Source organism: Pteropus medius, unplaced genomic scaffold (genome assembly GCF_902729225.1).
Source record: "Pteropus medius unplaced genomic scaffold, Ma_sr-lr_union100, whole genome shotgun sequence".
NCBI lineage: Eukaryota > Metazoa > Chordata > Mammalia > Chiroptera > Pteropodidae > Pteropus > Pteropus medius.
The window spans coordinates 948,671-960,771 of record NW_024352789.1 but is presented as its reverse complement, the minus strand read 5'-3'; the positions used below and the strand labels follow the sequence as shown (position 1 = coordinate 960,771).

Sequence of the window (12,101 nt, the reverse complement as noted above, 5' to 3'; positions counted from 1 at the left end):
GCCTCTCACCTAACCGGGCTCCCTCGCCCTCATCCGTTCCCAACCCTGCAGCCCCAGCGATGCCACTAAAATGCACGTCAGACCTTGTCTCTTCCCCCCTCCGGCCCCGTCTCACCCCGGGCAAAAGCCGAACTCCTCACAACGGGCGATGGAGCCCCGAGAGTCTGTCTGCATTCTGGCCGCACGCCCCCGGGGCCCCCAGCTCCCCACTGCTCGCTGAGTCAGCCCCCGCTCAGTGTCCACATGGCACACACCAGCCACGCGTCCGCCGAGCCTGGCGACGTGGCTAGGGCAGCGAGCTTTTCAAACATATTTCACTTCCATTAATTTACCTTGAAAACGGACACGTGGGTGTGTGAGCTGCTTCTTCACTATAAAGCTGATGAACTGTAAATACAGACCAGGTTTTCCCCACGAAGATGCAGTGTCCGGCTGAGAGGTGCTGTAAGCTACACACGGGACTTCAGAGCCCAGAATGTACACTGTTGCAATTTCTTTGATTACACGTTGAAACGGTAACATTTTTACTATATTGGGTTACGTAAAAATAGTAACACTAATTCCCCAATTCTCTTCTTCCTTTCTTTATTAGATTCCCGGACAATGTGAATTTGTCCCCACCCAGTGCCTTCGCCTTGCTATTTCCTGTCCCCGGGGGCCCCCTCCCTCGCCACCTAAGGCTCTTTCCTCACGTCACCTTAGTGAGGCCTTCCCTGGGCACTTACTTAAAATCGCTGCCCTCCCTCCAAGCCCCCTGCCCCGCATCCTGGCTTTGCTCTTCATGGTAGGATTTATCACCTAATGTCACATAATTCATGTACACAGTTCATGGTCAGTTTTACCGACTAAAATGTTAAGTTCCTGGGGGTCAGGGACTTTTGTCCTTTGTGGGTTTTTTCTGCTGCATCCGTGGTGCCGAGAACAATGCTGGCCTGGCATCGGTGTCCAGTGACCATCTTTGCAGTGGATGAAGCGGTCCACTTTCTGCCTAGGCTTCCTGCTGGGCTGGACGCCTCTCTGGGCAGTGCAGCCACGTAGTAAGTGCCTGATACGTGGCTGCTATTGGGTGGCAGGCGGACCTGTCACCAGGATCCCTGGGGGACAGGGGCAGTTCAGCTGAGTCATCCCAGGGGAGGCAAAAGCAACGACCGGGGTCCTCGAATTGTCCCCCGCTGCCCTTGCTCTGCTCTCCCCACCCCCCAGGAAGGACGGCCGGCAGCCCCACGACCCTGGGCGCTTCGGGGGAACACACGCTTCCTTTCCAACCCGTCGATCTGTTCTCTACCAGCGAGGAGACAGACCTGCTCTACCTCGACCAGAGGCCCGAGCCAGCTCCTGACATTACAGTAATTAAGTCCCGGCGAGGCGGGGGCCGGGAGCCACAGGCTCCGTGCCAGGGCTGGCCTGCCGGGCGGAGGCTGCGGGCGGGGCAGCCGGCCAGAAGGGCTGGCTCTCAGCGGTCTGCTGAGCAGGAGGAAGTCCCCTCGGCTACAAGGCCCCCGCGGCCGTCACTCCTGGCACAAGAAGATAAAACCTCCAGCCTCCGAGAGGCACCTCCAAACAGCAGAGCACCCCTCAGCGTGGGGCACTGCTCCCTCTCCCCGTTCACACCGGGGTTCCAGCCCGTCACCCTCCCCTCATTTTCCCATTTCCAGGGCTAAGACAGAGCCCCAGAAACCACACCCCCACCCTGCCAGGCTCCCCCGGTCACCACACTGTCCACCGGGCCGCGACATGGGCCCCGAACCACGCTGGTTTTCAGGCACAGTGGTGACCCATTAGTCCCCACAGCTGCCCCCAAGAGGGCTACGATTAACCCCCAAGACAACAGGATCGAAGCATCGAAGCCGCTCAAGGGCGAGATGTGCGAAAGCACACAGCGGGCCCCGACAAGCGTCCGTGTCCTGAATAAGACTCGGTGCTGCCTTGGGGTCACGTTCATGGAAAGGGGAAGAAGCTTCCATCTCGCGAGAGGGGCACGTCTGCTGGCAGCGAGGACAGAAGCGTCAGACGCGACCCCATCCGCGCTCGTGACTTGACTTCCGCCCGCTGGTCCTCGGCTCGAGTCAACCCCATTTCGCTCCCGAGGGGTCTGCCCATCACTGCGCACAGCGTGGACTCCGTCTGGCGTCTTTGCTCAAACGTCCCCCCGCCGGGCCCGGTACCGGGGCCAGGAGCGGGGGAAAGCGTCTGGCAGAGCCGAACGCCAGGACCAGCCTGGGACAGGAGGGGCAGGTGTCACGGGCCCAGTTATGGGGACCCTGTGTGATCCCATGGCCGCTGAGCTCAGGGAAGAAACCACAATGGCAAAGCCCGCCACAGGCCAGCACAGAGCAGAAGCCTGGGCCGCGGGGGACACAGGGGCCGCGACAAATGCTCCACCTGCCCCTGAGCAAAGGCCGCTGCTCAAGGCCACACAGCCCCACAGCGCACGGCCGGACTGTAGCTCGGTCTGGGGAGAGCGTGAGCCGCTTCGAGATGAGTAAGCAGAGAGCAACCCCTCTGTCGAGGCGAGGCCCCCGATGCTGACCGGGGTCCCCAGAGCCACAGACCTTTGCCCTCCCGGCTCCTAGAACGGGGCCTGCCACTCAGCGGCTGTTCGGTGAGACCGAAGCCCCGAATTCCCACATTCCAGCTGCACCCGTGCCAGTCACATCACTTCTCTGGGCCTCGGGGCCCTCTGAAGGGGAGCGAGGCTCTGCCCTGCCTTCCTCATATGGTGGGCGGTGTAGGTAGGGCCCTGCCCGTCTGGGCCGGCACACCTAGTGGGCTGCTCCGGGAGCTATGATGCCACGCCAGGCCAGATGGGCCCCCAGCTGACCCCAGGGGAGGCCCCCCAGGTCATCCCACCGACGCCATCCAGCTCTGAGCCCCTGCAAAGGTGGGAGCCCAACCAGAGCCACGGGCTCACCTGTCGGCGGCTCTGGGCACTCCCACATGGGAGCTATTCGGGGACCAGCTGAGCGAGCCAGCAGCCTACCCCATGGAAGCCAGAAAAGAGAGAAAATGGCTAAGCCCCAATTTCTTAAAATCAGAAATCTTCTTAAAAGGAAGAAAGGCTGGGCCAAGCCCGGCAGGGGAGCCTAATGAGGGCGGCGAGGCTCAGCGTAGGCACGAGGCCGGTGGCCTGGGGTGTGCTAGCCACTGACAAACAGGGGACCTGGGGCTCCACGAGTTCGGGACACTGACCCTAAGGTCCCGCGGCATCAAGAGGCTGGGCCAGGACTGGACCCCCGGGAAGTCTCTCTCGCCAGCAGATCACCCGCCTCCAGCTAAACGCCAGACAACAGCTCGGTGCCCAGTGCCCATGGGCCCTCGGGGGCCAGTGCAGCCCGTCCAGCCCCTGTGGCAGTGCCCTTCAAGGTGGCTTTCCCGTTCATCTGACACTGAGTGCCACGCCTGTCCTTTAAGAAATATGCCTGACGAGCTGACTCAAAAATAACAGATGCCAATTTGCATATTATTTCACACATCATTTGCATGTTGTTCATTTAGTGCCGCCACAGCTCTGCTCAGAACACAACTCTGGTTACCTTGCGACCAGGCCTTATGGGAAAAAAAATGGCCTCCACGCGAGGCCAGCCCTGACCCCCGACCCCGCACGCCCACAGCCCCCACAGCCTTCCGGATTCAAGGCGCCCTTTCGCGCGTCTTAGAGGAAAAACGTGTCCGGAAGACACGGCAAAGTCCCAGCATTTCTTCTCCTCCCTGATCACCTCCTGGTGGCCCTCTCCCGCCGTCCCCCCCGCCGTCTCCGCCTCGGCCGGCCTCCTCTTTTGCCTGGCTCACATCTGCAGGTTCCCCTGACCGTCCTCCAGGCCTCACACCTCTGGCCTGGCTTCACGGCTTATTTCTGTTCTCCCTCCACCTGTCCACGCCCGGCGAGCTGTGGCCAGGCCACAGACCGCTGAGTGACTCTGAGTGTAGAATAACTGGGTCCCATGAGGCGAGAAGGCTCCAGAAGCCCAGGCCAGGCACCCCCTGCAGCCCCGCCTTCCAGGGCACACGCCGCCTCCTCTCCCTGTGCTGACTCACCCACGGACACCCATCCAGAAACGTGACTGGGTGAGGCCACTCGACTTTACGAGGAAGGGGGCACATTGCACACGTGCTCGCCTCGGCCACAGGCCTCCTCTGCGACACCGGCTCACACCTGTATGGAGGGGCGGCCTGTGCACTCGTTGCCCTCTGTGGTCCTCGGGGCGTCGCTGGAGCATCTAAGCACAGGTTTCATAAAGGCACCAGCTGGCGGACGTCAAGGCCACATGTGCCCGGCTCCGTGCTGGGTGTCTTGCCACCGGCAGGGGTGGTCATTCCCTCTGAACATCTGCGAAGCAGGCTTCAAATTCAGTGAAATCCCCGAGGACACCGGCTGGCACGCCACCAAGCCGGAGCCCGAGCCCTCAGCCACCACCCAGGCCGGCTGTGCCAGCTGAGCCCACCTCCGAGAGAAGCAGAGCGTCAGGCCTCCCAGCCTGCAGGGCGCTGAGCCCCTGGCAATGACAGACAGCAATCAATTTCACTGCTGTGGACCTCCCAGCCTCCATGTCTTTCCCAGCCTCAAGGTGAGCGACCAGCCTCTCACTCCCCCCTGCCCGAACCCCCCTCCCAGGGATGAGAGCAGCCCCCCCCACTTTGGTAGCCAGGCTCCCCCCACGTCCCACCCTGCCCCATGCTCAGCTCCACTCTCTACCCACCCTGTCCCCTGTCCTGGCTCCCAACGTCCCCACACTCGGAAAGGCTCTCTGCCTGTGACCCTCCCATCCTGGCCTGTCTAATCCTTCAGCAGCCACCCCGCCTCCCACGGGAAGCCTCCCGGACGTCCCAAATTGCGGACCCCTTCCGCACTGCTCCCCGAAACCGCAGCCCAGCCCGGGGGGATGGCGCAGGCCCTGGGACAGGAGTTCGCTGTCTCCGCGATGGAGCGTGACGTATGCACGTTTGGCGGCGGCAGGAGGCTTTGCAGTGCGAAGGGAGCTCCGAGAAACAGACCCCCCAGGGCGGGAACGGACTCGACGAGGGAGCGAGAGGTGGCGGCCCCCCTCACGGCTCTCCCAAGGCAGGACAGGCTTTGCTGCCCCGCTAAGGGGACAGGGCTGAACAAAGCCTCATGCCAGACAAGTGGGAAAGTGGGACTCGAGGAGGAAGAACGTTCTAGAACCAGGGATTGAGAAGCCCTTGGACGTTCCCTTACCCAAATCCCAGCAGAGGCCCTGGGGGGTTGGGGCAGGGAGACTGGCCCTGCCCTGAGGCCTGAGCTCGAGCCGCAGAACCGTCTCTCCTGAGACGACACGTGGCAGAGGCCGCCCGGCCTCCTCTGTGACACCGGCTCGCACGGGCCCCCAGGCCACCGTGGGGGCCCAGAGACAGCAGCAGGGAAGTACCTCAGGGGTGTAAATGCTGGGCCGGTGAGGCTCGCTCCACAAGTAGCCCGAGGCCAGTGCGGGAGGAGAGGGCCGAGGGAGGCCAGAGGCCCCAGGGCCGTGAGCAAAGGCTTCTGGTCTGGGGCCTGCAGGCTCGGGGGGGCGGGGGCAGTGCTGGGGGCAGCGGGGTCCTGCAGTCCAGGCCCTTGCCTTGTAGGGTGGCTCTCACCCACACCCGCCCCCCGGCTGTGCCAGCCCGCCAGGTAGGGAGACGGCCTGAGCGCTGACCGTGGGCCTGTCCACAACCTCAGCCTGGACCCAGGCCGCCCCCAGGACACTGTCTTCTCTGGGTACCCGCACTGGCCTCTCCCCGGCCCGTGAACCCCACCTCTCCGCGAGGCTCCTGCCCCAGCGTTCCCATCGCAGGCTCAGGGCCCCAAACCCTGCTCTGCATCTTTGGAGAGCCATACGTGATTCGTCCAGCGGCAGGTGACGGAAGAGGCCTGAACTTGGGGGTCAGTGGCCTGGGTTCTTGTCCCAGGGCTGCCGCCCACTAGCACGGTCCGCTTGGCGCCCCGTCTATGCAGGGGGCCTTGCCCGCCACCTGCTTCCAAAACTCAGGTGTGAGGCTAGTGCGGGCCTGGCTCGCTCGGTCCCTGCCTTACCCTCGCGGGCCCCCGGCCCTCGCCCTCCCCCAGATCCTGGAGGAGCTCCTGGGGGTGAAGTGACAGGGCGGGGGAGGGGCGCCTGAAACCCACGGCCTCCTCGGGGACACCCCCAGCTCCCCAGAGCAGCCTGGTCTCATTTAAAAGGCAATCGGAGGCTTTCTCCTCTTTCTCGTTCTCCCTTTGGGGTTTTGAAAGAGAGGGAAGAGCAGCGAGCCTGGCGGACCGCAGTGGGCCTTCGCCAGCGAACACCGCCGCTCACGAGCCCTTCTCTCTCGCTCGCTCATCTGCTCCTCCAAACGTGCCTCACGGCAGCAAAACCGAGGCTCTGGGCACCGATGTGGCACCTCCACGCGGGACCGGGCCTCACTGCAGAGGCTGCTCGGACCCCGTGCCCCGCTGCTCCCTGTACCTTGAACCATCGAGAGCAGATAGATGGCACCGCGGCCTCACGAGCCCCTCCCCGAGGGCGCAGCGAGGGACAACAAGGCCCACGCCAGCTGCCCGACGGGAGATACGCGCCCGGCGGTGATGCCAGCCCCGGGCGGGGCGACGCTGCCTCTCAGAAGGGAGGTCCGGGCGTCGCGCGAAGCCTTTCCCGGGGACCGTTATAAACAGTGCGATGACACGCAAAGGAGAAGCCTACACGAAAGTTAGCTGTCCCCTCCGTGGGTGACAAACGGTCGACTCGTGGCACACGGTCCACAAAGGTTATAAATAAAGTCACCACCACCCTGTGCGGGAAGAGGGCCCAGCCTGCTCACGCCCAGAGCCACACTTGCCCCCTCCGGGCCAAGCCCCTCGGCGTGACCCATGAGGACAAAACGCGTGCCTGGGAGCCCCTGGAGCCTTCACGGGCTCCTGCCTTCGCAACGCTGTCCTGTCCTGCAGGGCACCCCACAGGAGGGTCCACAGGAGGGGCCTGGCCTTTTCCCACCTTCCCCACACGCCTGACACCACAGACGCCGGTGACCTGAGGCCTCGATCCCAAACATCAGGACATCCCCGACAGCCGCCCGCCAACCCCAAAGCGGCTCCCGAGCCCAGCGGGAGGTCAGGCCATCCCCACCCCGACCCCTGGCGCCGGACGTCCCGGAGGGCAGGCATCAGAGGAGCTGGGGTCTGGGACTCTACCCCACCACTCTGGCCGGAGGCTGGGGCGGACTCACTGTTTGGCAATCAAACGGTCAGGGGACTGAGCCCCCTGGGTGTGCGGAGGCCGGCCCTTTTCTGTGCAGCTCCCACAAGGGGGTCCAAGGACAGGAGAGTCACAGGGATAGACAGGAGGCCACACACAGGGTGGGCAGGACAGCTGCATTCGACCCCCACCCGGCTCCTCTGCCCGTGGCCTGGGTGGCCTCAGCATGAGGCCTGGCAGGGGGCAGGAAGTGGGCGGTGGGCGGCGGGCGGGAGCGGGCACAGGCGTGCAGAGGGCCGGCTCTGCCCAAGGCGGAACTCAGACGGGCGGGAGTCCTGCCTCGCTGGCGTCCCCCAGCCTCCCCCAGATGACTTCACGGCCTGCGGCCCCTGACAAGCAAGGCCCACCCAGGACTGGCCAGCTGGACGTTGGCCGTGGCTCAGCCACTGGCAGGGCGGCGTGGAGGGGTCCGCAGCCTGGGAGGACAGGGTGGGCAGGCCCTGGAAGGCAGTGGAGTGGACGCACCTCCGACCAGCTCAGGGAGAACGTAAACGACGCCAAGGACACCCCCATCCCCACTGCCCCACCCCCTCCTGGTGCTCGCGGTGGAGACACGCCACTGAGGTCTCACGATGGCACCCTCAGCACAGCACCTAAGCTCTCAGAGTAAATCCACCTGCTAACGACGAAACGGGACAAAGCCTGGACCCCTCATTCGGCTTCGGGCTTCGGGGCAGCCCAGGATGCCCGGGAGCCGGTCAGGGCCACCGCTGGCACCTGGGCGTAAGGACGGACGTCTCCCCATAATCTGAGCCCCATCTTCCTTCCCTGAAGGAGGCCAGGACCGCTCTGCCCCAATTTCCTACATCCTCACCCTGGTCCCCTTTTACATTTACTTTGAAGACACTCAGGGACTTGCCACCTTCCTCTCAACAGAGCCAGGCCTGCCTGGTGAGTTCCTCCCCCAGTAACGACATCAGCCAAAGACAGGCAAACAGGAAGGCCACAGCCCCGGGGAGCAGGGAGCCTCAGGCAGCATGGGGGCTGGGCTTCAATCACCGAGGAAAAAGTGTGTCCCTCTCCCCAGGGAACTGCCACCCTCAGGGCAGCATACACAACCTGGCCGAGGTGTTCGAGGTCACCCTATCCATCCTTCTGGACGGGTCAGCAAAGCCAGGCACCCAAAGGAGATGGTCACCCACACCACCCGGGTCTTCCAAGAGCTCTGGCTTCTCCCTGCTGGTGACTCTCCATTCTAACCCAAACTTCCTGTCACAGTGGATCCGTCTTCTCTACAAGGCCAGGCCAGAGATGCTCACGTCCCTATGACAGATGGGACACGGGCTGGAGAGAGGGGTTCGAGGGCGGAGACGCCCCTCCCTCCATTGACAAGTCCCAGTCCCCCACCCCCACCCCGCGAGGGCCCCAGCCGGTTCTGGAGCCAGAGCTGGAGAGCAGGGGCAAAGCCCTCCCCTCTCCTCTCAGCTGCCTCATCCACAGGCCCCGTTTCTGGGGCAGACGCCGTTCCGAGTGCCTCCTTGGCAGAGCCGGGACTCCACCCGACCTGGGTCTGGGAACCGATCCTATCCACCTCCAGAGGAGAGCGGCAGCGGCCTCGCCCTCCTGCGTCCACGGGGCCTGACACGGGGGACGCCAGAGGATGCGCGCTTCACGGTGACTCGGTGGCGGAGGGGGAGACGGAGGGCCGCAGGAGCGGAGCAAAGTGCGCCCTGCCACTCACAGCGGGGGCCAAGCCCCAGGCACACAGGAAGTGGCCGCTGGCAGCTGAGGCGAGGAGGGCCTGCCCAGGGCCTGCCCACTGCAGGCTGCCCGAGGCCAGGGGCTCGGCCACCTAGGCGCAGAGGAAGCCGGCACCTCGGATCGGCGCCCCTCCCCTCGCCCAGGCCGCTCTCTGACTCTGGGGAAGCCTGACCCCCTGAACTTCCCCTCGAACTCCACCGCATCAGGTGGCACCTGCCCCCAGCCCCTCCCCGGCCAGCAGCACCCTCCCACCGCAGAAGACTCCGGGCGCAGACCGAGCCCACACCAGGAGCCATCCCTAGGACGAGCCCTGAGCAGGGCGGTCGCTGGAGGATGGGGTGCTGTCTCACCCGTCCCCCCTCCCCCAGCACTCGGGCCTTCATCAGTTTCCCCCACCGAGGGTTGCGGGTCCCTAGTTGGTGCCGGGAGGGAGCCGGGGCCGTGCTCAGGGCACGGCCAGGCTTGCTGAGGGGGGACGGCCCCCTTTCGCCGCGTGCCGGGCGGGAGAGGCGGTTCCGAGCCGGCAGGCAGCGAGCAGAAGGACCTGCGGACTCGGGCTCACTACGGGGATGACTAAGTGAGCTGTGATTCCGGGGAAACCCGCTCGCCGCTGCTCGCGAGGGCTCAGATCCCCGAGCGCCCAGGAGCTGCTCGGCTGGGCGGCCCCTCTGAGCGGCCAGGTTCCTGGGGGACCCTCCACCGGGGAGTCGGCGCTCTGGCTAGGAGGTCGTCTGACAGGTCTGCCCAGCGTCTCCAGACCGCCAGCGCCCGGGAGAGCCGAGGCTAGGGATGGGGGAACCCGATCAGCACCTCCCCGTCTCAGCGGCTGGGTCTCAGTGAGGAATGTGACAGTCTCACAGCAGCTGTGCCCAGCCTGCAGCAAGCTCCATTTGAAACCTCCAACAGCTGAACCCTCCCAGCTCCCAGGGCCGGCCAGCCACCCCCTGCCCCAAACGACAAATAAGTGAGAAATGCAAGCAACAAGCAGGCACGCACACGCGTGCTCACACGCACCCCAACAAACTGGGGGTGAAGGGCGGATGGGGAAAAAACCCACTCGTTCCAGGACCCCCCAGGCAGAGCAGGTTGGGGCGTGCTCCACCGCCCAGGGTGTTCTGATCCCAGCCCCCTCTGGTGGGAGCCCCTCTCTGCCTTGGAACTGGACGAGGCTGGAGCAGACTGGACAGGGGTGGGAGGGGACACTGAGGAAACCTGTCCTCCCATGCAAAGGAGGAGGAGACGCCCCCCCGCCCCCCGCTGGTGCCAAGGCGGTGCCCAGCTGCTCCGCCCGGGAAACACCTGTAGCCATTTTTATCAGGGGATGTTTACGAGGCAGCAGCAGCTTTATTCTGAGTCCTCCCTCCGGAGGCAAAGGACGGCTCGTCCCCTCCACCTGCGCCCTCACCCTACGCCCCCAGGAGACGCGGGTGCCGGGGACTCGCCGACTCCGCCCTTAGTCTCCCAGGGACGAGGAGGGAAGCAGGAACTTGGGAAGAGAGGGGACAGACGGAGAGAGAAGGGGCTGGCGTGGAATCCCCGCCCCCCACCCAGACATGCACTTCTTTTTCATCCTCGGGAAGATGGAGTGGCGGGGGGCGGGGGGCGAGCAGGGGAGTCGCGGGCGCTGGCAAGCACGCCGAGGCGGCATGTGATTAACTGGCGCGTCAAGCGCTGGGTTTGCTCTCGGACGAGTGAGCCAGGAGGAGAAAGCGTTCTTCAGAAGGGGCTCTTTCCTCCTCCCAGCGCGGAGCCTGCGGCTCGGCCCCGGCGCGAGAGCGAGGAATGCATCCCCCCCACCCCGGGGTGAAGGACGAAAACCAGGGGAAGTTAGTGCTCGGGATCAGGGAGCCGCCGCCGCTCCCCACGACCGCCTCCCCCCCAGGCTCTCGCTCCCTCCCCACCCCGCCGCTACCTACAGATCCCTTTTGTTCGAGGTATGAAGAGAAGCCGCAGCCCTACCTTTGAGTACAAACCCCAGGAGAGCTCGGTCTCTATCACCATAACAACGATTCCAAACATCCCAAAAATCAGAGCATAGTCGCTCAGCCGCTTTCTCTTTTCGAACAGGGCCCTCCTGTGTCCCAGCTTATAGCCGATGTTTGGGGTTTTCCGCTTGTTGGCTTTGGGGAAGGTGGTGCTGCTGGGGGCGGCGCCGGCGTGCTGGTGGTTGTGGGTGGCGTTGGGGTGATGGAGCAGGGTCGGGGGGGCATGGCTGTCCTCCCGGGAGGAGATGACGATCTCGGGGGGATTGCCGGGGCTGAAGAGCTGCAGGGGCTGGCCCTCGGGCTCGGCCTCGATGAGGTTCCTGCGGGAGGTGCTGAGGCGGCTCAGGGGCTTCATCACGCCCCCACTGTACTTGCAGGAGCTCATGGCGATCTCGGTGAAGGGGTTGCTGTCCCGCCGGTGTGCCAGGGGGCTGGCCTGCCGGTGCCGGCCGCCACCAGCAGGCCCACTTGTGGCTGTGGAGCTTGGAGAGTGGCCAAGCAAGTGGTCATTGAGGTTGAGCTGGCTGCCTGGCCTGGAGGAAGGGTGGAGGATGGCGGTGGAGTTGGCCAGCGGGGGGCCCTGAGAGCGCTGGGGAGCAGTGCAGCAGGCCGGGGTGCACGGGCTGAAGCTCTGGGCTGGCCGAGCGGCGACAGGGGTGCGGCGGCTGAGGCTGCCGCTGAGGCTGAGGCTGCAACAGGGGTCCCGGGGGCTGCTGGGGGGCTGCTGGTGGCGCTGGCGCTGGCGGCGGCGGCGGCGGCGGCGGCGGCGGCTGCTCATCTCCGGAGGGTGGACAGGGGCACTTGGGGTCCTCATCCAGGTCCCCCACCCCCGAGTCATGGAAGTGCCCAGAAGTGTCCATCTTGGGGCCTGGCTGGAGTCCGTGCAGCACAACCCCCCACCCCAAAGCCACCCTCGCTCCACAGACGTCCTCAAAGAGAGCCAGGCATCCGCGCTCCCCGCCGGCGCGTCTCGGCTCCAGCCCTCTCTCCGTGGCTCGCGTCGGCTCTCTGGGGCTGCCCGGGGTCCAGACTCCGCCGGTCAAGCATGCGTGGCCCTGGGCAGGGAGCGACGGCAGGAGGGGAGCTTGGAGACAGAGGAAGAAGAAGAGGGGAGACAGAACTCCGTCCCGGGAGGTGGCCCCCGGCGGCGCGCGGGGCCGGGCTCCGCTCCGCTCCTCGCTGGCTCTAC

General features: G+C 65.0%; 1 protein-coding gene across 1 annotated transcript in view; it reads right to left on the bottom strand.

Moving 5' to 3' along the window:
• Positions 1-11,772, bottom strand: part of KCNN3 (potassium calcium-activated channel subfamily N member 3) — a 113,723-nt gene extending 101,951 nt beyond the window's left edge. Inside the window, 2 exon segments of the mRNA XM_039849888.1 lie at positions 10,887-11,496; positions 11,498-11,772. Coding sequence (XP_039705822.1) covers positions 10,887-11,496; positions 11,498-11,772 — 885 coding nt within the window.
• Positions 11,773-12,101: the final 329 nt, after the last annotated feature.